A 27,395-nucleotide genomic window follows, 5' to 3' on the forward strand; every position below is an offset into this window, starting at 1 on the left:
CTAAAAGGCAACTGACAGAATCAGAGAAGATATTTGCAAATGACATATCAGATAAAGGGTTAGTATCCAAAATCTATAAAGAACTTGTCAAACTCAACACCCAAAAAACAAATAATCCAGTGAAGAAATGGGCAAAAGATGTGAATAGACACTTCTCCAAAGAAGACATCTAGATGGCCAACCGACACATGAAAAAATGCTCAACATCAGTCATCATCAGGAAATACAAATCAAAACCACAATGAGATACCACCTCACACCTGTCAGAATGGCTAACATGAACAACTGAGGCAACAACAGAAGTTGGCAATGGTGTGGAGAAAGAGGATCTATTTTGCACTGCTGGTTGGAATGCAAACTGGTGCAGCCACTCTGGAAAACAGTATGGAGGTTCGTCAAAAAATTAAAAATAGAACTACCCTACAGCCTAGCAATTGAACTACTAGGTATTTATACAAAGGATACAGGTGTGCTGTTTCATCGGAACACATGCACCCTGATGTTTATAGCAGCACTATCAATAACAGCCAAAGTATGGAAAGAGCCCAAATGTCCATTGGTGGATCGATAGATGAATGGATAAAGATGATGTGGCGTGTGTGTGTGTGTGTGTGTGTGTGTATAATGGAGTATTACTCGGCAATCAAAAAGAATGAAATCTTGCCATTTGCAACTATGTGGATGGAACTAGAGGGTATTATGCTAAGTGAAATTAGTCAGTGAAAGACAAATTTTATATGACTTCACTCATATGAGGACTTTAAGACACAGAACAGATGAACATAAGGGAAGGGAAGCAAAAATAATATAAAAACAGGGAGGGGGACAAAAACAAAAGAGACTCTTAAATATGGAGAACAATCAGAGGGTTGCTAGAGAGGTTGAGGGAGGGGGGATGGGCTAAATGGGTAAGGGGCATTAAGGAATCTACTCCTGAAATCATTGTTGCACTATATATGAACTAACTTGGATGTAAATTAAAAAACAAACAAACAAACAAAACACGTCATATAAGATGAGCAAAAAGAGCCCCCTGGTCTTGTTGATTAGGCCACTGGATTGGTGACCCTCAGTAAAGCCGTTTCAGTGGAGTAGCAAAAGGTAGGAGATAAAACAAGGAAACAGCTAAATTGTTGTAAGTTAAAGAATTAATAGGAAGTGATTAAACTATTTTTTCAGGAAGCATGGTTACCAAAGTTACATGATACAGGGCAGTAGACAAAGATGTACAATTAAATGTATTTGTAAACATGTACATGTGTATTTAATTTTAGAAAGACTTAAGTCATTACTCCTTTTCATGTTAGAGGCTAGATTTGTTTTTTTGTTTTAAATCAGAGTTTGGACTGGAACTTCAGACCAGTCTAATGCTGTGCTGTCCAACATGGTAGCCGCGAGAAATTTAACACTTGAAATGTGGCTTATCTGAATGGAGATGTACTGTAAGTATAAAATATACATCAGCTTTTGAAGACTTGGTATGAAGAGAGTAAAATATTTCAATGTTTATATTAATTACATGTACAATAATAATATTTTGGATACACTGAGTTAAATAAAATCTATTAAAATCAATTTCAACTACTTCTTTTTACTTTTTAAATGTGGCTACTAAAAAATAAAATGTGGCTCACATTTTATTTTTATTAGACAGCATCAGTCTAGCCACTACCTAGAACCCTGACTACTAGCTCAGTACTATTTCCTCCACATTTTCCTACATCCCAGTAAGCCAAAGTGTTATTCTTGGGAACATAATATCTATAAGATAATCTATTAAGATTTGCCATTCATCTTTTATGTTCCCTTCATCCTAAGTGATTATCAGGAAAATAAAAGCTTAATATTTAAAGCATAACTATCTTCAGACCTCCTGATTCATTAGACACATCAATATGTGATAAATACTTAAAAATTGATTTTTCAAAATGATTTAATTGACATCTAACATATTAGTTTCAGGTGTACAACATAATCATTTGATTTATTTTTTTAATGCTTATTTATTTTTGACAGAGAGAGAGAGAGAGACAGAGTACAAGAGGGGGAGGGGCAGAGAGAGAGGGAGACACAGAATCTGAGGCAGGGTCTAGGCTCTGAGCTGTCAGCACAGAGCCTGATGCGGGGCTCGAACTCACAGACCGCAAGATCATGACCTGAGCCAAAGTCGGATGCTCAACTGACTGAGCCACCCAGGTGCCCCAATCATTTGATATTTTTTATAGTATTAGGATTCCAACTTTTTCTCTGCTTTAACTGACATTTTAAATTAAACAAACTCAATCATACTAAAGTGCTTCTACTGTTGATTAAAATAAGTCACAAAATAAAATCACTAAATTTCTGTTTCCTCACTCTAAAGGTCAAGCACACCTGATCCCTGCATTTTCCACAAGGCGAAAGGTAGTAGAGATACCTGTTCTTTACATGTTGAATTCAAGATTTTGTTAGTAAACATACACATACCTATTATATATGTAATTATTGAAATAATAATGTATCCCCATATACTTAACTATTAACTATGTATCTTACAGACAAGAAATAATAATGAAAATTAACTGCAACAATAAAATTATCTGAAGATATCAATGGAAAGTCGGTATATTGCATCTGTTTAATAATCTAGCTGATAAAACTGAAGTTTACCTGTCAGGTAAATAATAACAAATGCACTAACCTTCTGCTTATCTAAGATCTTCATGGCATAATACTGTTCAGTGACTTTATGTTTCACCAACATGACTCTTCCAAATGAACCTGTTCCAAGGGTTTTTTTCCTTTCAAAATCCTCCAGCCCGGCATTATTCTACAAATACATGAAAAATAAAAGAAACTTTAAAATTAGAAATTCTCATAAGACTATGGTGACTATCACAGATTTAGTTATATATAATCAGAAGAGATAATTTAATTTAAAACTATCCATTTAAAAACAATACAAAGAGACTACTGAGATCCCAGGTTATTGGTTCTATTTTTCCCTTTGAATAAAAAAAGAATCTTAATATTTGAAAAGAGATTATATTGTAAAACAAAGCATTACATAATATCAGGGAGGAAATAAGAGCCTAAGCTGAAATTAGTACTACGGATGATAATGAATTCCAATATGAATTCCTAGTATTAGACTCTTAGTATTAGTTCCGTATTTTAATAATTACAAACTGACCAGAAGTATACTGACAAAGGCAATCGTAGATGCCAAACGGTCTCAGTGTACTCACAAATAATTCTAATGAACAGATAAACTGAGGGATCAGAGTCCTTTCTCTGGAGTTACCTCTGAAGAAAGCACTACTTTACTTCATTTATACCTTTGTACAAGCTTATAGGACTAGATAATAATAGCATGAAAGATCCTAATGGCTCTCTCTCTCTCTGATGTTATAATAACCCAGTATTACCTAAAATATAATAATAAGGAAAGAAGAGTTCCTTATTCCCACAAGATAACCAAAAGTCAGAGTCCCAGAACAATAATCAGTCTCTTTTTCTCCTTCAATAGATGCTTTGTTATGAGCAAACATCTTTGTTTGGCTTTGACTATAGCATAGAAGAAAAGAATTGGAGGCATCAATCTATTGAATTTGTTGCTGCCACAACAAAATGAAAATTACTAGGAAGAAATTATGTGCTAAATAGCCACAAGTAGTAACTGCTGACCCATTTGTTTAATAGGTTTTCATTATAAAGATCTCCATGAAAATCCTGGAAAAAAATATGTGTGCACTGTACACAGTCTGTACAGTGTTTAGCTTGAGAAAAATGTGATGCAATATGATTCTTACATAAGCAAGGAATCTGGATAGTTACTGCAGTTCACTATAGCTGGATTTAATCTCTACTGCAAATCAAAGCTTGCCTTTGGAGACATAGCAGAGCTTCTTGCTGAATCATTACAGAGAGAGCAAGCAGCTCTAAGTTTTTACTTATAAAACTTGTTTCCATTAAATTTTAATTTCAAAATGCTAATGATTTTAAATTGCTATGAGATTCTATATCAGTGTAGAAAGAAAAAAAAACCTTGTAATTCTGGTTGAATTATTCAATTTTATGGATTAATGCTTCATTTTTTGGTTTTAGCAAAACAGATTGAAACGTTTAATATAGTCCCCAACTAAGTAATGGAAACTGACTTAAGTAATAGACAAAAAACAGAACATCCCATTTTGCTAGTTATTAATGCTTTTCATACAAATGTGCCATTTTCCTCACCTCTCTTAAATGTTCCATGTTAGATAATGCCTAACTTTTTGTGATCACTAGAGTGACTATGTTTTAAATTACAGATCATGCTCTTACTCTTAATGATGGTATCTTCCTAAAACATAATATTCAGAATTAAATATTTTTTAGTGAGAAAGACATCTGAAATAAAGATTTTTGTGGTAGGAAAATTGGTGTTCGAAATTTAATCTGTTATTAAAGTTCATTAATTATTTATAACTTCAAAAAGATTTTTTGGCAAATATAAATGGCTCTTTTTATACACAGTTTTTAGATCTCAGCTACAATCTAAAAGTATTTATGTAGAATTTACCTCATCCAATGTTTATGAAAAAGGATCTCTGTGTATTTGGTATGTTGCCAATAGCCAAGTATTTGTGATTAAGGATTTGAAACTGCACAATAGTATCCGTTTGTGGTAATTAATAAAGATAACAAATATGCTATCAAAGGCACAAATCAAAATTGCTATAATATTAACAAATATCAAGAGTTTGTAGCAGCTTGTAATTAGTATCAAAATTTGTAATTAGATATTATAATGGAAATTAGTTCCTCCTCCAATTTAGGTATATATAAAATTATTAGTTAGCAAATCAAAACATAATGTTATGATAATATTATGGCAAAACTCCCATGTTAAGCTCACTTTTTAAAATGCAACTTGAAAGTTTAATGCTACTTTAAAGTTTCTAAACTAGTAAATTACTTGGGCAAGAATCATGATTTTACATAGGACTTTTAAATCGTAGAAAATTTTAAATATTCCTTACCGGAGTAGGATTTTCCCATTTTTTAAGAAAGTCTTCTTTGGCTTTGGCTAGAAACTCTTTCACTGAAAATAGATTAAAAAAACAAACAAATTTTGTCTTGTAAGAATATTTATATTACATGTAAATATACTTTAAAAATACAGACTTATGTCAACTTTTGTTGCCATGAAATATGTATTCATAACCATGATAAACTAGAGAGCTATTTAGTTTCTGTAAATAAGAAGCAAATATTTTCTTAAATTTCTGAGAATCTCTAATACCATTTTATATGGAGATCACTCTGATAATTTCAAATCTAATAATAAAAACACTGTTCCTGAAAACATACCTGAAAGTAACATAAAAAAGTTATAAATCAATGTAGATCAAAATACTGATTGCTAGTAAGCCATCAGTGATATTAACAAAGCTGTGAAAAGTAACAAGTTGAAGCTATCTGATGAAGTGAACTCATTGATTTGTGGAGTTTCAAAAATAACTGACTTTGATGAAGGGCTGTTTTCAGGTTTATAAAGATTTATATTATTGGATTTGTGTTTTCTCTGCTGAAGGCAGAGAGAAAAGGGAAGAACATAGGCTACATATAAAGGATGGCCACCAAAGACAAAAACAGAACAAAACACCAAAAACAAAACACTCAAACAGCTTAAAAAAATCTCATTCTGTATTTAGAACAAAACTACATGCCTGAATGCCTAATCTAAAATGTACACTAAAGCGTTCAAAACCAGATGTTTATCTAGTGATCAATAACAGCCACATTATCAAGCTGTGGTTTCAAGTTTTAGATTTGTTAAATGACGAATCATTTAAAAGGTTTCCTCTTTCTCATTTTCTTTCCACGAAGTTTTTATAATGACTTCTGTTTACAAAATGACTTCAGGCATTTAAAAACAAATAGGAAAAGGATTCCAGAGATAAGATGGCATTAACAAAATGTATTCTTGTTCTTACAGTTAGGTCTGAGAGCAAAACCTGGTGATTCAAGAGGTATTTATTTTAGTATTTCTTTTTGTTTGGAAGTTCTGAGTATTCCTCGGATATCTAAATCTAAAAATGAAGAAGACAATAGAATTTAAATGGTGTTGAAATAGTAAAAGGCTAGGCAAAATGAACTTAGAGTGGCACCCTGGCATTTATTTCAGAAATACTAAGAGTGATGATGATGATGATAAGAAGAAAAGACCAAACATTGGAAGTGAGAGGCTCATAAATTCTTTAATGAGGTCTCTAATGATGTACTGGTATTAAAGTGAGGCATTTTAAGATATATGTTATTATTTCCTCCTTCACTTTTGTAAAAGAACATTGCCAAAACACTGTTACTAACCAAAAAGGCTGTTGGCATTCTAAGGGTTTTGAGATTTCAAAATGGTGATGACAAGCACCAAGAGCAGACGTTAGTTTTTAAGTGACACTAAAGTGTTCATTTCTGAAGACATTATTTTACTACTTTATATAAACTGTCACTGTATTTTGCTGTAAAATACTCTCAAAATACCTATTTTAGAAAATTTGAGAAAAATAATTTTTAAAATTAGACTCTCCCCCATTGTATGAAAATCTCCTCCACCAAAACAATGAATCAAATAATTGTACCTCATTATGCAGATATGATCTCATTCTTCCCGGGGGTGGATTTGGGGGTGGATAAGTCTTACATTTTGAGTTTAGGATGGTTCAGGCCATCCTACTTCTAAAAGTTAATGTACTAGTTACAACTGAAGAAGAGTGGTTTTATAAGTAAGATTGTGTTTATTTAATTTATGTATTCTTTTGCATGGAGCAGACATATTTGCAATGGCATTGCTTTAGAGATGACAGCTATGATAAATTAAAAACATAATTTCCTGATAAATGCAACTGTGGCTTTTAAGAAACAACAATTTGTGATTCCCAAAATATACATCTGATTTCCTTTGAAAAATGTTTTTGGTTATCTTCTATTTTTAGAACTTGCACATCAAGTTGCAGTATAAACTCTCCAGATGCCTGCATGAGTATAGATAATTTGGAGACAAGCAAGAGAATCAGGGAAAGAAAAAAAAAAATTCTCAACATCCTATTTCAGCTTCTCCTGTCACTTCCTGCTAAGTGGATCTGGAGTTAAGAAAAAAGTAACTGGTCAATGGAAGGACTGGCGTTATTGGCCAAAGATGGTGCATGTACTGCAAGAAAACTTCCTTTTCCCTACTTGGTGAATGAGCTAGACAAAAAATTTCAGGCACTACTTAATTTCATTTGCTAATAGGATATTCAGGAAATTCTTTGAAATGTTCTCTGTACTCATCAATGTTCCAAGTTCACTGATAAGTAACGTTACAGAAAGGAAGTAACAGTTCTCAAAAAGGTCTTACATGAAAATTATCAGAATAGGTATGAATCAAAGTTATTAAATTTTGTGAATTATTTCAACAAATAAGGAGATTCCCTTTTAGAGTAAGGATAAGCATTAATTATAATGTCATTAAATACTTCCATGAAGCAAACTCTTTTCGAAACATTTTTAATCACGTAAGTATATATACACACAGAAAATCTCTAGTTTATATGTGCACTACTCAGATGCAAAGATGAACATAGTTAACTCTGTAAAAATATAAGTTAACCAAAATATACATCTTATAAATACAAACACCAGAAATAAAATATTTCACAATATGCTGGGTTATGAATAACTCTAAAAACAATAGGCAATCTAGAACCACATGTATTTGCTTTGGTTTTTATTATTTTTAGACAGTGGTGAATTTCACTTTCTAAATGTTTTTCTCTGGTTGTTTAAAAAATTTATACCCACTGACATAAGGTGTTGGCAGCTAATTAACAAAATAAGTGGTGGGAGAGACAGCCACATTCAAACACTGCAGCACATTCAATCCAGACTTCCAGACTTTAGAACTGGAAGTTCTAAATATTTTGGTTTTCTTATTGTGCTCTAATATGTATACGATACCTACATTTAACAGTTTAAACCATTGTGATAGCCTGAAACAGCCCTAAGTTTTGGAGCTTGGCACATCTGAATTATAATATTGGTCCTAGTATTTCTTAGCTCCACGATTATGGGTAGCTAAGCACCTTACAGCGATTAATAACTCTCCTTAGGAAAAGATCTCAATGAAGAATTTTTCTGCAAGTATATTGTGTTCTGTAACAGTCAATAAAGTACTACAAAAAATGAAAAGGGCACACCAAAAATTAAATCAGTTTCTTCCTAGGAGTATATATTTCAATTATATATATATTTTCCAAATAAATTTATATTCTTTTCAATTTGTATCATTTAGAGATTGCATTGTATTCTGCAGAAATGAGCATACCACAGGAATCTATTCCTACAAATAGGAATGTTTACCCACACTCATGAGATAAAGAAAGAAGAAACAAAGTGACAATTTTTACGTGTTTCCACAAGTGTACAAAAAATGTAATTCTTATCACCCTCAAAATGTTTTTGAATATATTTATACACAGGACATAATTTAAAAATTAGATTACAAAGTTCATTTTAAACATTAGGAAAATTCATTAAAAAGTCAAGTATGGCTTATCTTTATTCCATAATATGCAGATAATTTTACAATGAATAAGAATGTTTCATTAATTAGATTTAGAAAATGTATTTATCAGGCACTTTTGGTTTCTGTGTTAACTATACTACATTACTGCTTATTATATAACAAGAGCATGTTGTTAGTTATAGTATGCCATTTTCCAATGCTTAAAAGAGGTTATCATTCATGTTTTTCAAGAAGAGTTTAGAAATCTATTACTATTATAGATTACAATTACTCCAGATGTTTATTTCTCTAGTTTATCGTAATGAGAGAAGTGTCACCTCCCTCTCTAACACGTCTTTTACAATAAAAACACAGCTTTATTAAACTTTTATTTAATGTATGTCAGAAAAAAGAAAAGAGAAACAAACAGAAAATAGAACAAAACAATATGAACTCTCTGGGGTAAATATTCAAATAGTAGCTATTTTGTTCAAAATTTACAACAGTATATTTTATTTAAAAAAAACATTCATTAATCTGGGTTATCTAATTTAAGTGGTGTGTATTAATCTTTCTTCTGCTACCCTGCACAACTCCCACTACTTTCCAGTGCTATATTTGTTGTTTCTAAAATATCACATAAAAAGTGCAATATAAATCATTTCTATAGACCAAACTCAATATAAAGCTAAACCATTTCGTCCATCAACTAAAATATTGTATTAACTCTGTATACTTTATACAAATATAACTTATGAGGAGCATAACAACTTGCAAACAACCAAAGAAAAAGTTGGAAGGGTAACATTTGTTTTATTAAAAAGTAGTTGCCTACCAGATACTTCTGAAGAGGAGCAAGCTTGTATTCAAAAAAAAAAAATTAATTAAACAATGATTAAATAACGCTCATGAAAACAACATATTAGCACGAAGTCACCTATATACATTGTCTCAGAATATTATGTATAGAAATAGAACATTAATACAGAAACTCAATATTTTGACAGCACATATTCAAATAGGACATCTTACAATTAAATGCTAAAGAAATAAAATCAGTACTTGTTGTTTAGTGTCAAAATCAATACCATTCTAATTCTTAAAACAACTAACAAAAACTTTTAACTCTCAGAGCAATAGTGCTAACAATGTGAAGTGGTGTATGTATTGAAATACACAGCCTGTAACTATTGCAATACCATCACTGGACTTGTGTTATGTATTTGAAACTCTACTGTAGGAAAAACAACATTAATTTCAAAACTTTGTTAACTCCCTTTTGAAAGACATTAGTGTCTTTCAGGCATTTACTTCCTTGGTGCCAGTTTTAACAATCTTTTTAACAACATTTATTGAGCACTGTTTTGTGGTGCCAGAAATTGAGCGAGACTTTGGGAACACTACAAAGAACACATATATTTACATTGTTAAAGAGGTGAAAAGCTAACGGGGAGAGAGATGAAACATTAGAATGCAATATGACAAAAACTACAACTAAGGGAATCATAAGGTACTATAAGAGCTCAAAAGAGGAAATTGGTAGGTAAAAATAAGGCATAGAGGACACAGCATTATGTTAAGTCTTAAGGACAGAGTTCCTCTACCAGATAAAGTTGAGGAAGAAGGGATTCTAGGCTGGGATGATCTTGTGTAAAAAGGTATGGAGGAAGTAAGGGTGCTCAGTCGGTTGGGCGTCCAACTTTGGCTTGGGTCATGATGTCTCAGTTTGTGAGTCTGAGCCGCACGTGGGGCTCTGTGCTGGCAGCTCAGAGCCTGGGGCCTGCTTCAGATTCTGTGTCTCTTCCTCTCTCTGCCCCTCCCATATTCATGCTCTGTCTCTCTCTGTCTCTCAATAATAAATAAATGTTAAAATAATAATAAGGTATGGAGGAAGTATCATGGTTTATCCCAGCATTGGCAACTGACTTGCACAGCTGCAGCATAGGGTATAAGTGCCCTGTAGCAGTGAGGGGTGAAGTGTGTAGGTAAGCAGGTGCCCAAACATGAGGGTAACTGTTTGCCAGGGTGATGCTTTTCAATGTGTCTGAAGGAAAGGGGGTAAACAGAGTTAGTCACAATTGGTAGACCCTATTTGTTCTGGAAAACAAGAAGCAAGATCATTTGCTAAGGAAGAGGGGAGCCAGATGGAGTAAAGAGCAGTGATGGTGGGGATTTGAGGCCTGGGGCTTAAACTTTGATGGCTATCTATGTAGGGAATAAGGGAGGGGGCTATTCCTCTAAAATCTCCTACGAGGGAAGGAGAACGTATCAGGTACTATAAAGAGTGGTAAGTTTCTTAATACCTTTTTTGAAATAATAGTTTAAAACTTTTTACTTTTTAGATTATAATTCATGGACCTCCTGATCTCTGCAATTAAATTATTTTCATCTTCCTCCTTTACCTTAATCAAAGCATTAGTCTAAGAGTTATTTGGTATATATCAGAAAGCACAGAACATGATGGAAACGGAGGTTAATTACCTATGAAAACACCAAGTTCTATCAGCAAATAACAGAACAGTACAATCCCTTCCAAAACCTCTGGAAAGTGTAAATCTAGTTAAGTGTCTGTGTTCTGGCGCCCCTATTTCAAACACACCCCTGTTTAGAGCTCTACAATGGTTCTTTTTAAGAATAACCCCACACACATACACTGCACTACAAATATATTCAGTAAACTAAATATAAAACATTCTAGTTGCCACAAAATACCTAATAAAAATGCAATTTATAGCAACAAAGCAACAGAATTATTCTGTAAAAAATGGTTTCCTACCAGATGCTTCTGATGATTTGCGTGCTTGGTCAAAAGGAATAAATAAGTTAAACAGATTAAATAACACATCAAATAACATACCCACAAGAAGTATCTACCCATATGCTCATTAGTATATTTACACATAGAAATAGAATGAAAAATACTTGGGCATCCATATTCAAAAGTGTTTTTATCTAAGGCTTACAACACATTCTTTATATATATATATTTTTTTTTTTTTTTTAACCAGCCAAACCCTATTCTAGAAATCTGTTAAAAAATATCATATTCTATCCCTTTAATGTGTAGAGCAGTGTGTTCACTTTGCTCAAGGGATGCTTTATTTGCTTCGCCATATTCAAGCAAGTTCACTCAGAGCAAGTTCACTATAATCTTAGAATTTATAGTGAGTGTAAAAAATAACTTTACTGCAATGCATTTGTACATTTCAGTGGATGGGACTAGGCCTACTTTTGTTTTCTAAGATATCATTTGGTCTTGCACAAAATCACAGATGAATGGGTGTTTGGAAATTTAACAGGCGATAGAAACTATATTTCCTATTGCATTATCTATTTTATTCCTCTTTCTTTTTCTTATACTTTTTTTATTGGTTAATTCTTTGTCAAGTCTTGGTTACAAGTGAACAGTATAATTGACTAACTTTCACTAACCTGTTAACAAAATAATTTTTTGTGAGACATATATGTAAATGATCAAATTACAGAAACATTAATTCATTTAACTAATATGTACATAGAGAGATGAATATACCATGAATCCACATAGTGTACTAATTCACAGCTCATGTTATGTACATGCTTTCTCTCCCAACTTGCTCTCTATTTAGGGATGCTGTGGATTTTCTTGGCCATCCAAGTCATGTTTGATTAGAGAAGCTGGATGCTGACAGGATGAGGTAATAAAAACTTAAGCTAAATTTCTAGCCATAAACAACCCAAGTAATCTTTAAAATGCTCTTTCAAGAAATGTGCTTTACTTCCCTAATTGTTCAGAGACTTTTTCTTAGAGTAATATTGTATCTATCACAGTCATATGCTAAGGATTTTCCATTCAGTTCTGAATTAAAATATTCTGTCTTGCTATCAGACAGTATAGAGCTGGGAGTGGATCCCTAGTTGATAGGGTGTGTACATTTTCAACTTTACCACACAGTAATACAGTAAGTGGCTCAATATATGTTGTGCAAGTTTATTTTGCCACCATATCTTTGATGACCCATACCCTCAACAAAATGTGTCACTAATATAATGAATATGAAATCATATCTTTTTATGTTTATTTATTTTTGAGACAGAGAGAGAGAGAGAGAGAGAGAACCAGCAGGGGAGGGGCATAGAGAGAGGAAGACAGAGAGAGAGAAACAGAGAGAGAGAGAGAGAGGGAGAGAGAGAGAAAGAGAGTGAGAGGATCCCAAGCAGGCTCTGCGATGTCAGCACAGAGCCCAATGTGGAGCGTGAACTCATGAACCATGAGATCATGACCTGAGCTGAAATCAAGCGTCGGATGTTTAACCGACTGAGCCACCCAGGGGCCCCTGAATTCATATCTTCTTGTTAAAGATTAGGTAAATGTCTCTCAGTAAAATTTTATAATTTTTTTCCTTAAAAGTCTTATTATGTTTTATTAGATTTAGTCCTAGGTTCTTTAGAGTTTGGGTTGCTATTGTAAAAGCAAAATTTATTAAAGCAAAAAGTATTAAAAATTACCATTTGTTTATTACTGATGTATAACTGATGTTTATATATTGATCTTACTGTATCTGGCAAACTCTCTTATTAATTCTAAAATAACATTGGTAGATTCTCTTGAATTCTCTAAGCAGACCTATCATCTGTGAATAATGACAATTTTGTTCCATCCATTTTTTTATTGCCTTACTTACTGTGCAGGTTATGACTAAGAGTTCAATACTGTACAGAAACAGACAATGAGCATCCGTTTCCTGTTCCTAACCTCAGAGACAATGTTTCTAATTAATTTTCTTTTCCCATACTTTACTTGTAAAGCTCTACTTGACTCAATAAATAAATTTAAGAGTATCTCCTCTTTTTCAGTTCTTTGAAAGATTTTGTACCAGACTGAAATTTTCATTCTTTGAATATTTCCTAGAACTTGACTGGAAAACTGCCCAGTCCTAATTTTGTTAAGTTTTGAAAAAAGATTTTAATTATGATTAAATCTTAAATAGGTACAGTTCTCATCAGTTCTTTCAAAAGTCTTTTCCACGAACTAACCTTCGGTTCTGATGGATTTTTATTTTCTATTCTACTGGTTTTTGCTCATGTCTTCCTTAGTCTTTTTCTTCCTTTGATTAACCTTGCCTTGCTCTCTCTACTTATTTACTTGAGTACTTACATCATTAATGTCCTTCTCCTTTCCTAACATAAGCATTTAAAAATTTGTCTCTAAATCCACTTTAGCTGTACCCCACAAATTCTCATTGATAGCTGAATTTTAACTTCATGAGTTTATTCTTGACCTGTGAGTTATTTGACTTTTTGTAATCCCTAAATATAATATTTTTGTGTTTGTTAATCTGTTCAATTAGTCTTTTTTACTGATTAAACTTAATTGCTTTGTGGGCAGAGACTATGGCCTATATGTCAATTCTTTAAAATATCTTGAATATGTTTAGTTGAGTGTTCTATACATTTCTGTGTATTCCCCCGTTACTAGGTGATTATATGAGTTATACTAGCATAACACTCTTTATAAATATCAATAAATCTTACATATTTACAATTTCTCCTTCTAAATGGTCAATTTTGTTTTATATGTTTTGAGGTTCTGTTAGAGATGCCTGGTCTTTTTTCTCTTATATATGTTTTTGTGTGATTATTAATTTTAAATGGTAGTCTGTGACAATTCTACCTCTTGACATTCTTGGAAAGGTCTAATCCTGTTATATTTGCTGAATATTGTTTATAGTAGATGTGTGTGTATCTATTTTGATTTTGGATTGTGAATTTATGTTTAATTTTTTTAACGTTCATTTATTTTTGAAAGAAAGAGAGAGAGAGAGAGAGAGCATGAGCTGGAGAGGGACAGAAAGAGATGGAGACAGAATCCAAAGCAGGCTCCAGGCTCTGAGCTGTCAGCACAGAGCCCGATGAGGGGCTTGAACTCATGAGCCTTGAGATGATGACCTAAGCCGAAGTCGGACACTTAACCGACTGAGCCACCCAGGCATCCCTGGATTGTGAATTTAAAGTTCAGTTGGGCTTTATCTATGATAAACCTGCAGGGTTTGACTTGGGAATATGTTTTGTATTAGCTTCTGCCTGGCATCCCGTGGATGTTACTAGCCTGGGACTGCCACAATAATTTTATTTTATTTTATTGGTGATTCTTAAACCACATAATTAATACAGATTAAAATGTGAAATTTACTGGAGAAGCAGTTGATTACAAACTCTCAGGAGAGGCATCCCACACACATACACACATTCCTCCCAAGTCCCCAGGAATCTAGGCCAAGAAATACAAGCTTCCTTATTTTTGCCCTGTGTCAGTGGAGAGGTTTTATTTTCTCAACTATGCTTTCACTGAGGTTACAATCCTTTGAGGATCCTGGCTTTACATAGGGGTCTAAGAAATCCTAAGATGCATGGATCTAATAAATTGTCTTCTGTCTCGGTGAGGCCATTTAAAATGAAAGCCCTTTGGCTAGCCAAGGAATGAAAATCTCCTCAGGGTAGTCAAAGTATGCTTCCCCTTACACCTAAGATTTTCATTTACCACTTCACTTTCTGTACACTGAGGGTTTCTATTATATTCTTGTGAATTCAGATATTCATTTCAAGGGATGCTTGATACATTTTATTCAGCATTTCTAGATACTCTTGTGTCTTCATTAATCTTTGCTCTAGAAAGCTTTTCAAATGATCTGATCTGTTTGGATTTTTTTTCTTTATAAGACAAGTTTTGTGTTAAGTTGTAAGATGCAAAGATAGCTAGATGTTTGTAGAGCTTTTTACCTTAGAAATTCAAAACTCCTATCAGGATGTATTCAGGTATTGGGGCACCTGGGTGGCTCAGTCGGTTGAGCGTCAGACTCTTGGTTTCAGCTCAGGTTATGATCTCACGGTTTGTGAATTCAAGCCTCACATTGGGCTCTGTGCTGGCAGCGTGGAGCCTGCTTGGGATTCTCTGTTTCCTCTCTTTCTCTGCGCCCCCTCTCCCTCTTGTGCTCTCTCTCTCTTAAAATAAGGAAATAAGCTTTTTAAAAAAAAGGGATATATTTAGGTGTTGGTGTTTGTGTTAATCTTTGTCAAAATACAATGAGCTCTTTGAGTCTACAGATTCAGAGTTTTTTTCCAACTAAGGAGTTTTCCTCAATCATATTTTTTATTATTGCTCCTGTTTTATTAGTCATCATCTGTTCTGAAGGAATGCTATTCGTTCAATGTAGAGTTTCCTACTTTTATCTGACATACTTTTTATTTCATAACTTTTATCTTGTCCGTTCCCCTGACATTCTAGTAGGATTTATCAAGCTAGTTCTTCATATCATTAATTTACTTTCCTGCAGTGATTATTTTGCTTTTTAATGCTTCTAAGGCAGCTTTATGTTCTGCAAATACCAGGTTCATCTTCTTATAACCATCCCTTATCATATCATTAGTATTCCTTTTCTGTTCCTGCCTCTCAGCCAGTTCTTTTCATCCTAGTCTCTCTCTCTTTCTTTTATCATTCAAGTAAACACAGATTCATGTTCACTTGGAATTTTTAAGAATTGAACACAGACTACCTATAGTTTCTTATTTTTAAACCCTTCCCACAAATATTTTCAAAATATAAGTTCACTCTTTTCCTCCTGAAGTCTGTGATTTATCCTTAAGTGATGCATAATCTTTCATAGGCTCCATATTGTTGCTTTTCTTGTTTATCCATTTTTAAACAATGAGAAACCTTTTAAAACTTTGGGGCACCTGGGTGGCTCGGTCGGTTAAGCTTCCGACTTCGGCTCAGGTCATGATCTCACGGTCCGTGAGTTCAAGCCCCGCGTTGGGCTCTGGGCTGACAGCTCAGAGCCTGGAGCCTGTTTCAGATTCTGTGTCTCCCTCTCTCTCAGCCCCTCCCCTGTTCATGCTCTGTCTCTCTCTGTCTCAAAAATAAATAAACGTTAAAAAAATTTTTTTTTTAAAAACTTTACAAATACACCCAAATAAGGTAGTTTTTCTCACCTCCTATTTTGAGAGTGTTAGAATCAACTTCTCAGATATTTTAATTGGTACATATTCATATTATCAGTTAAATAATACAGGGACTTTCAGAAATGGGAGTGGAGCTAGGACTACAGGGTATCTGGCCGGTGGTGATACCTACCAAGTCAGGGAAGAGCCCTGTTATATCTGGAAGTAGAATAGCCACGTTTTCAACTTGGAATAGTCTAACAAATTCTTGGATGTCCAGAAAGTTTTAAAACGAAAGTAATCACAAGTGTTGGATCTTCTACTCATCTCCACAAGTCTCTTTCTTGTAAGCTTCATCCATCCCTCCAAGTTAGTGAGAGTGAAACTACTATCTACTTATTTTCCATGAAGGCAAGCTCCTCAAAGTAAAACTGTCACTTAGACTTTGGTGTCTGATCTTTAATCTGATAGTGCACATTTCTGGGCAAGTACACTTTCTTAAAATCAAAACTGATACACTGATTTTCCAGTTTTGTGTCCTTATATTTTTAATCTAGAAAATATAGACCTAGAAAGGGGAGTTAAGTAAATGTTTGTGATCAATTCTGTAACTTTCCTGTCATTCATAGTAGGGTAAGCTTCTTCAGAGATTTGCTCTCCACTGGAGCTAGGCCAATAAGAGTTCTCATCTGGAATTTTGGAATAAGGGTGCTAGTTATATTCTGATAAGCATATGAACCAAAAATTAAAATACATGACTGGTATTTTTCATTGATAACGTAAGAAAAGTACTCAAATATGGGTAGTTTTTAGTCATTCGTTTATTCTACAAGAATCTATGAATTCATTACTATGTTTGGTGCATAGGGGTAAACTATGGGAAACACATAGATGAACTCAGCACCACTACCCTCTACTGAAGGAGTTCAAAGTTTGGAGACTGGAAACTGACATGCCAGGATAGAACTTCAGTATAATACAAAAATTGTTTTGGGAGTATAGGGGAATCACCTAACTCTACAGAGTCAATGATGAAGGCATTTGAAAAGCATAGCTGGTTTTCATAATTTTTATGATAAAATACATACATATGAAAAGGTAGCAGGGCATAATATGTAGTATAGCTAGATCAGAACTTTATGAAAGAGATGCAGATAAAGCCAGAATGGTAGGTAACTGATCTTACATGCCTTACTTTAAGGAGTTTAACCTTGATATTAGATACAATAAGGAATAACTGAAAGTTTTCATGTTGGGTTATGAAATGGGCATACTGGCATTTAAAAAATGGCAGCACATTAAGTGGTCTGGAGGGATATAAAACTGGAAGCTGAGAAACGAGTGAAGCAGTTACTGCAATAGGGCTGAGAATATACAGAATACCTAATCTTAGGCATTCCCAGTGTTAGTGAGACTAGAGAAAATTGAGTGATTTCCGAGACATTTCTGATGTAGAATCAATAGAAGTTAATGGCTGAGTGCATGCCTGGGGTGGGTTAAAAACAAGTTAGGAATGACTACAAGGTTTCTGTTTTAAATTCCTGTGTGGGTCTGGGATTATTAACAGAAATCAGGATCAATGAAAAAGGAATAGATTTGGGATAGAAAGAAAATTCACTTTTGAACTGAATGTTCAGGTAACATCTGAAGATGTGGGCATGGATGAGATCATTCAGAGAGAATATAGCATTAAGAGAGGTCCAAAGATAGATTCTCTGAGAAACCTAACACTTAATAGGCAGGAAGGAGAAAAAGAGTAGCTTTTTAACTAGAAAAATACCACGTGCACATAAATACCACATGTATGGCTATAAACTCAGATGAAAAAGTCTAACATTTGCTTATTTTTACAAATAAAATCACACTTCATTTGTAATTTTCCACCTTTTGATGGCTAAGGCTTGTAACCACTTATGACAGGAGTAAAATTAGTTGAAATTGGACAATACTGAAAAGTCAGAATGTCTAATTGTGATTACTATGATTCCTGTGTTAGACAAGCCAATATGGCCAAGTGTATCAAATACTACCTGAATAATCCATAGATTCTTCGAAGAGAAATAAAGCAATAGAGAAGCAGCAACAATCTTCTTCAGCTACAACCAATACATCCAACTGTAAAACCTCTAGAACACCACAGTGGCTACCTAAAAATTCTGTTTTATACCGAACTTTCAAAGAGAAAACACGCATTGGCCAGAGTCAAAGAAATCTAATATTTAAAGTATGAAAACCAGGCATATTCAATTTTGATACCCATAGAAATCCTAAGAAATGTTAACATGTTAATTTTGTAAATATTAGCCCAAATTTAAAACACTAATTCAGAAGGATCTGTCTACTAACAGGAAAATAACAGGAAAATAACAATAACAATTCTTAATGTCTTGCATATAAAAACGTCCATTAATGTCTAACATCATTTCACAAACAAATAGTTAACAGTGTGGAAGAGGCTTATGTTATATGGAAACAGGAGAAAAGAATATTTACTGGCAGTAATGAGGTGATCTTCATTTATGGAAGAAAAGGTACATCTGTTTTGAATTCTATCCTTATATAGCAAAAATCCAACTCTCTCAGGTTCTGGATTCCAATTCCAAATCTTTTAAGTGTAAATTATAGACTGTTACGTTATAAGAAAAATAATATAACAGTTTTCCTAAAAATGTCTTCAATTCAAGGGTTAACTTATAAATATCCTCTTTAGTTAAGCAAAAAGATGCTAATGAATTATGCTGTAAGCAAATATTTCTCACTCTAACAACAGGATATCTATTTTTAGCTGCAGGTTTGGCTTAAAGTGAACAGCTCTCACCCTATGATAAACTGCAGTATATACTGTAAGATATTTTCTCAAAAAGCATTTTTGGAAATGTTTCAAAAAAATAAGTCACATTATAAAAACATAAAAGGAAACTAATGATCATGAAAGTACTTATTCTAACAAATTATTTCCCCCAAAAAAGTATCTCTGAAAAATTTTAATAAAGCCTCTAAAACCAAAATGCACATATTTATTTCATCATTAAATCTCTATTTCTCAAAGAACTGTAGTTAAAAGCAACCAGTAAACCAACAAAATTCTGGCAGCATCTTATTCAAGACTAGGGTTTTTTTTAATGTAATAAAAAAGAAGCTAACAAGACTTAACATTAGAATGACAAAGCCAATAAATGGAAAGTTCAATTATCTTCAGGATCAGATAATAAAAAGAAATTCCTCCCTTATCACGGTGGGTCTTTTACTCACTAATTTATAACACAATTAGTAACAACAGTATTTAATGAATACAATAAATCAAACCATAAAGAAAATTAGAAAATGATTATTGGTATCGACTATTAATAGTGGTTTTACTTGTTCACAGTTCTCAATGGATTTTAAAAACAAATTACTATAATGCCAAAATGCAAAAGCATCAATAGAAAATGTAATTCACTGTAGCTCTGGCTTTACAATTGCCCCTTTAGAAAATATTTTTCCCTCGTATAGTTAAATATTTCTAAAAAAATATAGCTGCAGTGGCTCCGAGAGCATACTTACCACTCATGATGAAAACCAACCTTTCCAAAACATATTGCTCAAAACAACAATCCAACAGCAAAGGGAGTTATGCTAATCTCTAGAGGTGGAAGAACCGATGGTGTAAACACATACACTGGAACATGCAGCACACAGAAAATGAAAATAGCTTTCTTTTGTTTAAAAAAGAAAAGCCCCTAGAAGCAAAGCATAACTGCCCAGCATGAGATATCACTAGTAAACATCAGATTAATGCCAAAGATGTGTATAACTAGATTTAATTTCTTTCAAGCTGGTTATTCTAGCCTCCTTCATATACCACTAGAACAACTCAAAATGGCAGGGAGAAAATGTTCAAACCAGGATGTATAAGATGTTCTCAATTATATCAGCATGAGTTGTTACCACGGCAACATTAGACCAGAATTATCGGTTCACTTGTAACCAAGGAGTAGCTTTTCTAAAGCTTTAATCAAGCAAGACAAATAAAATATCTTTTTATTTTAGAGCCACATGATTTAAAAATTACCACGTTTCTTAAATTTAAGCAGTTATCTACCCTTTTTACATCTTTCAAAGATCTAAAAAAAATTGCTGTTTTCTTCAAATACTCACACAATCCCATGTTGAACCTGGCAAGGAACAAACAGCAGAATGATTGCACCTAAACGTCTTTCAATTACACCAGCTCTTACTGCTAGCTGTGGACCTCACTGATATTAAAATGCTGTGTGCTGTTGCTAGTGACTATTGGCGATGAATCTTATTGCCCAGATCGCTGATAGCTTTCATTTTTCATGAGCCAGAAAGCTATACTGCAGCACAAATGTTAACCATTTAAACATTCTGTATTACGGAAGAGACAAAACACAACACTATAGATTTCATTTATAAAGCAGAATCATAAAATGCATTTACAAACTTCTATTCGATTCGGCATTACAAACAGCGTCAGATGCCAGTAACATGGTTTTCAAAAGGGAATAACATACAAAAAGTTACTGGTGATCATTGTTGAAGTGTGAGATTCCTTACATCAAAAAGGATTAAGACGACAGATTGTATAGCAAGGTGGGCAGACTGGATGGCATGATGAACAGACTGTTCTGATTCCCAGAGACCTAAATTTTGTACCAAAATGGTACAAAGGATCTATAGAATGGTACCTCATTAAGTGGAACTTCAGCAAGTGAACTTGCCATTTGAAAAGCTCCCAGGTGAGCTAGGACTTCTGGTGATGGGGCCATGAATAAGCCAGAAAATCTCCTACGAAACAACTAAGAAGCTGGACAAAATTGCCAAAAACGATGACTTCATGGCTCTGGGAACCTAGCAATCACAAACAGTAAATTGAGAAGCATTTATTCACGAAAAACTGCTGAACTCTGTATAAGAACGGTGGGAGTCTAAGGTGGTCTTGCTCAGTGCTACTCCTGTTCCCCCAACAGCTCAGTCAGTGCAGTACTTCCATCAGGTGGGGCTGGCCTTGACAACTAGCAGCTTTGCTGCCAGAGGGGCTGACGTGGTATACAGAGCAGGCCAAAAAATCCCACACAAGTGATGTTGTCAATAAAAAAAGCAAACTGTAGGAAATGAACAGGGCAAGTGTCCAGCTTTGCTAGTCTCAAGTTGTGGCCTTGGTAGGGGTGAGCAGCAGACTGGTAGTCTAGCAAGAAATTTAACACAGAAAATGGAAATGAGAGAGTCAGAGAGGACGTAAACATATCCCTAGCTAACTGGGAAGCTATTCCTGTAGGGGAGACCCCAGAGGACCCTACAGAAATTTAAAGCTGGTACAGACTTGAAAACCGCTTCAAGTGAAAACACTGAATGTGCTCCTCAACCCACAAATGCAGACTTGCTCACAGCGTTTGAGGACAACCTCTGATCAATCACTGAATAACAACTAAGTTACAAAGACACAGGGTAATTCCTAGCAGAGAAATTAGCAGCCAGACACCATGGGGGACAGTCCATATATTAAGGCCAAAAAAGTTATTAAAAATAAATACATACATACATATATACATACAACCAGGAAGAAAAGAGAATCAGAATCCAGAAGTGCCACAAAAATAGTATTTTAAAACAATCAGTGTTTTTTGACAAAAATATGTGACAATAATGAAGAGAAAAGGTAGTCAATAGAAAATGTCTCTGAATAGGTCAAAATATAGGATTTGGCAGACAAAACAGCTATGATAAATACATCAAAGAATAAAAGAAAATTACGTTTAAAGAATTAAAGGAAATTATAATGACAATGATATAAGAAGGAGAGTTTCAATACAGAAAGAGAAACTATTTACAACATAAAAATCATAGACTTTGAAAGTACAATAACCAAAATTTACAAACTCACTACGTAGGCCCAACAGAAGATCTGAGGAGGGCAAAGACTTAATTAGTGAACTTGAAGACAGATGAACAGAAATATCCAGACCGAAGAATACAAAGAACAAAAGACTGGAGAAAAATGAACAGATCCTCACATATTTGCGGGATATCAAGGGTACCAACATACATGTAATAGGAATCCTAAAAAGAGTGCAGAAAGACAAAGGGCAAAGAAAAAATATTTCAAGAATAATGGTTGAAAGTCCAATGTGGAAAACATTACCCAACAGATCCAGGAGTTCAAATAATATCAACTAGAATAAACCAAAGAGATTCATACCTAGACACATCATAGTCAAGTTTTTGAAAGACAAAGACAAAATCTTAAAAGCAGCAAGAGAAAAATGGCTAATCATGCACAAGGAAAAAGCAATATGATCAATGACTTTCTAACAGAAATAAGAGAGGTTAGAAGGCAGTGGAATGATATCTTCAGAGTGCCAAGAGAAAAAAGAAACAAACCCGTTCACAAAAATTCTCTATCCAAAATATTATCCCTCAAAAACAAAGGTGAAATAAAGACATTCCCAAATAAACAACTGAGAATGTTTGTTGCAAGCAGAAATACTTAAGGATGTCATTCAGGATGAAAGGAAATGACACTAGGCAATACTCAATTGACAGGAAGAAATGAAAAATGCTGGAAATGGTAAAAATAGAAGTAAAAGATTTTATAAATACATACTTTTCTGTTCTCTTAATTTCTTTAAAGGACTTCAGCTGTATGAAATTGCATTGCTGAGTTTTACAAAAATACACATGTAATATGTGTGAAAATAATAACACAGAGTTGGAGAAGATATGGAGCTATCTTGGATCAAAATAGATTTACTAGATTTAAATAGATTTACTAGATTTATCCTGAAGTAGAATGCGATAAGATAAAATGTACATTATAACCCCTAAATCAAACAGTATGAAAATATCTTTTAAAAATTTAGTTAAAAAACAAAGAAAAATTAAAATGACACCTAATAAATATTTGTTTAACACTAAAGAAATGAAAAGGAAACAATAACAACAAAAACTGTAAGACATACTGAAAACAAACAGCACAGTAGAAGATGTAAATCCAACCATATCAATAATTACACTGAATGTGAATGGAACAAAGATGGATCAAAGGCAGAAATTATCAGACTGGATAAAAAAAAAAGGCAGGATTAAAAAAAGAAAAAAGCAGGGACCAACTATATCCTGTCTACAAGAGCCACACTTCAGATTTAAGGATACAAGTAGGTTGAAAGGAAAAGGAAAAGAAAAAGATATACCATGAAAATAGTAACCACAAGACAGCTGGAGTACCTAAATCAGTATCAGACAAAATAGACTTCAAGAGAAAAAAAAAAAACAAAACAGTACTTCAGACAAAAAAAGACATTTCATAATGATAAAAAGGCCAATACATCTGAGAGAGTTAACAATTAGAAATGCATATGCACTGAAAAAAAAACAGCCTCCAAATACTAAAACAAAAATGAGAGAATCGAAAGGAGGGCGTCATTATTCAACAATTGTATTTGAAGATGTCAATATTCCCCTCTCAATAATTCATGGGAAAACTAGACAGAAAATCAGCAAAGATGGAGAAAACTTTGAATAATACCATTAAATTTTGACATTTATAAAACACAGCACCTAACATCATCAAAATACATAGTATTTTCAAGCACACATGGAAATTTCCACATTAAGCATAGGCTAAATACTATAACAAATTTCAAATTTGAAAGGACTGAAAAATCATTCAAAATATGTTCTTTGATCACAACAGAATTAAATTAGGAATCAGCAACAGATGGAGGGCGCCTGGGTGGCTGTTGGTTGAATGTTGGACTTCAGCTCAGGTCATGATCTCGGGGTTTGTGAGTTCAAGGCTGGCGTTGGGCTCTGTGCTTACAGCTCAGAGCCTGGAGCCTGCTTCAGATTCTGTGTCTCCCTCTCTCTCTGCCCCTCCCCCATCACACTCTGTCTCTCTCTGTCTCTCTGTCTCTCTTTCTCAAAAAAAAAACACAAACAAAAAAAGAAATTAGTAACAGAAAATTTGGAAATCCTGAAATATTTGGATTTAAATCACAAAGAAATCCAAAGGGCAATAAGAAAATATTTTGAACTGAATGTAAAAGAACCTACAAAAAATCAACATTTATGAAATGTAGACAAAGCAGAGCTTAGAAGGAAATTTGTAGATTTAAACACCTATATTAGAAAAAATGGAAGGTCTCAAACAATAATTTAAGCTTCCACCTTAAGAAACTCAAGAGAAAAGATCAAATTAAACCAAAACCAAACAGCAGATCAGAACAGACTTCAGTGAAATAGAAGATAGAAAACAACAGAGAAAATGAGTAAGTCCAAAAGTCTTACTGATAAAGCTAGACTGATGAAAAATTAAAACAAAACATGACAAAACAAAATAAGACAAAATAGAGAAGATACTAATTACCCAAATCAAAAATGAAAAGACAACATCACCCCTGACACTAGATGAATTTAAAAAATTATAAAGGAATACTATAAACAACTTTATCTTGATTATATAACTTAGGTGAGATGGACAAATTCACAGAAAGACACAGGTGCTGGAACTAGCTCAAGAAGAAATAGAAAATCTGAAGATACCCGTGAACAAATTAAAATGTTGAATTAATAATTAAAATTTTTCTCACAAAGAAAAGCTCAGGTCCATATGGCTTCACTGGGGAATTCTATGAAACATCCAAAGATATAATATCAATTCCATATAAACTTTTTCAAAATAAAGAGGAGGATGTGACACTTCCCAACTTATTCCATAATGTCTGATACCAAAGCTAGACAAAGATCAAAAGAAAATTACAGACCAATATCCATCACAATGCAAATATCTTTATCAAAATATTAACAAACCTAACCCAGCAGTATAGAAAAAGGATTATATACCACGACCACGTAGGATTTATCCCAGGAATGCAAGGTTGGTTCAACATTGAAAATCAATTAATGGAATACCCTGTATTAATAAAATAAAAGACAAAACTACATAATTGTCTGAATATACAGGAAGAAGTATTCCAAAAATTCAACACCTGTGATCAAAGCTTTCAACAAATTAGGACTCGTAGAGAATTTCCTCCAGTTGATAAAGGGCAAGTGTGTAGGGGACTCCGTAGCTTACATCATATATAATGGTGAAAGACGGAATGTTTGTCCCCTAAGACTGGGAATAAGGCAGGAATGTCTACACTCACCACTTCTATGCCATTTTATGTTAGAGATTCTTGCCAGTGCAATGAGGTAAGAAAAAGGTATACAGATTGATAAGAAAGAAAGCTGTCTTTATTTGCTTTTTTATGACATGATTATATATGTAGAAAATTCTAAAAATCTACAAAGAAACTACTAGAATTAATAAATAAGTTTATTAACATCATAGGATGTAAGATTAATATACAAAAATCAGTTAGATTTTAATTCACTAGGAACAACAATTCAAATGTGAAAGAAATCACTCCATTCACAAGAGTATTAACAAAAATAAAATACTTAAAAATCACACACACACACACACACACACACACACACACACACAATGGAATATTACTCAGCCATAAAAAAGAATGAAATCTTGCTATTTGCAACATACGGATGGAGCTAGAGTATTATGCTAAGCAAAATAAGTCAGTCAAAGAAAGACAATACCAAATGATTTCACTCATATATGGACTTTAAGAAACAAAACAAATGAGCAAAAGGAAAAAAGACAGGAGGGCAAACTAAGAAATAGACTCTCAACTTATAGAGAACAAACTGATGGTTACCAGAGGGAAGGTGGGTGGGAGGATGACTAAAAAATGTGATGGGGATTAAGAGCACACTTGCTGTGATGAGCATCGAGTGTTTTATGGAAGTACTGATTCACTATATTGTACACCTAAAACTAATATTACACTGTTAACTAACTGGAATTTAAATATAAACTTTAAAAAATCAATTTTAACAAGACTTCTTCACTAACAAGTAGAAAACTGCATAGAAATTAAAGGCTGTCTGTTAAATGGAGAAATATTTCATCTTCATGGATCACAATACTCAATTCCAGCATATTTTTTTTAAAAGAAACTGATAGCTGATGCTAAAAATTGGATTAAAAGTGCAGTAAAAATTGGATAACCATATGAAGAGGAAAAAAAAAAAAAAAGAACTTCACTCCGTATCTCACATCATATACAAAACAACTTAAAAAACGGATTTCTAGATGAGAGCAGAGAATAAGAATCTTCATTGCCTTGGGTTAGACAATGATTTCTTAGGATTTGGCACCAAAAGTACAATCTATAAAGGTAAAAATGATAAATTGGACTTAATTAAATTGCAAACTTTTCTTCTTCAAAGAGATCATTTAAGAAAACAAGACAAACCATAGAATGAGAGGAAATACTTGGAAGTTATCTATTTGGTTGACAACTTGTGTTCAGCCTATACAAAGAACTTTCAAGACTTGATAGTAAGAAGGTAAAAATCCTAAATTTTGGAGGTGGGCAAAAGATTTGAAAACACATTTCTCCAAAGTAGATACCCAAACAGCTCATAAGAGCATATGAAATTATGCTCAACATCATCAATCGTTAGGGAAATACAAACTGAAACCACACTGAAATAATAGTTCACGTATAACAGAATGGTTATAATAAAAAAGACTGATGATATCAAGTATTGACAAGAATGTAAAGAATCTGGCCCTCATACATTGCTGGTGGCAATGTAAAATGGCAAAACCACTTAAGAAAACAATTTGGAAGTTTCTTAAAAGAATAAACACAAACTTAACATACGACCCAGCAATTCTACTCCTAGATATCTACTTAAAAGAACTGAAAGCATTTGTCCACTCAGTCTTATATGCAAATGTCTATAGAAACGTTATTCAAATAACCAAAAACATTCCTGAGTGCATAAAGAAAATGTGTTATTTTCATAAAGCATGCTATAATTCAGCAGTAAAATTGTTGATATGTTCTATAACATGGATAAACCTCAAACACATTATTCTAAGTGCAAGAAGCCA

General features: G+C 33.5%; 1 protein-coding gene across 9 annotated transcripts in view; it reads right to left on the reverse strand.

Moving 5' to 3' along the window:
• PRKACB (protein kinase cAMP-activated catalytic subunit beta) overlaps positions 1–27,395 on the reverse strand; it is a 126,038-nt gene that overhangs the window by 33,253 nt on the left and 65,390 nt on the right. For 2 of the 9 annotated variants that reach the window (XM_019413970.2, XM_019413967.2), the window contains exons 2-3: positions 5,004–5,065; positions 2,681–2,809 (exon numbers count right to left, since the gene is read on the reverse strand). In XM_019413970.2, the coding sequence (XP_019269515.1) occupies positions 2,681–2,809; positions 5,004–5,065 (191 nt within the window). Of the gene's footprint in view, positions 1–2,680; positions 2,810–5,003; positions 5,066–9,344; positions 9,369–11,285; positions 11,310–19,972; positions 20,292–20,566; positions 20,719–27,395 lie in introns of those variants that run through there. The other 7 variants (XM_019413968.2, XM_019413969.2, XM_053893271.1 and 4 more) reach the window with 7 other exon arrangements.

This window comes from Panthera pardus, unplaced genomic scaffold, assembly GCF_024362965.1.
Source record: "Panthera pardus isolate Hobbes unplaced genomic scaffold, ASM2436296v1 HiC_scaffold_11, whole genome shotgun sequence".
Classification (NCBI taxonomy): domain Eukaryota; kingdom Metazoa; phylum Chordata; class Mammalia; order Carnivora; family Felidae; genus Panthera; species Panthera pardus.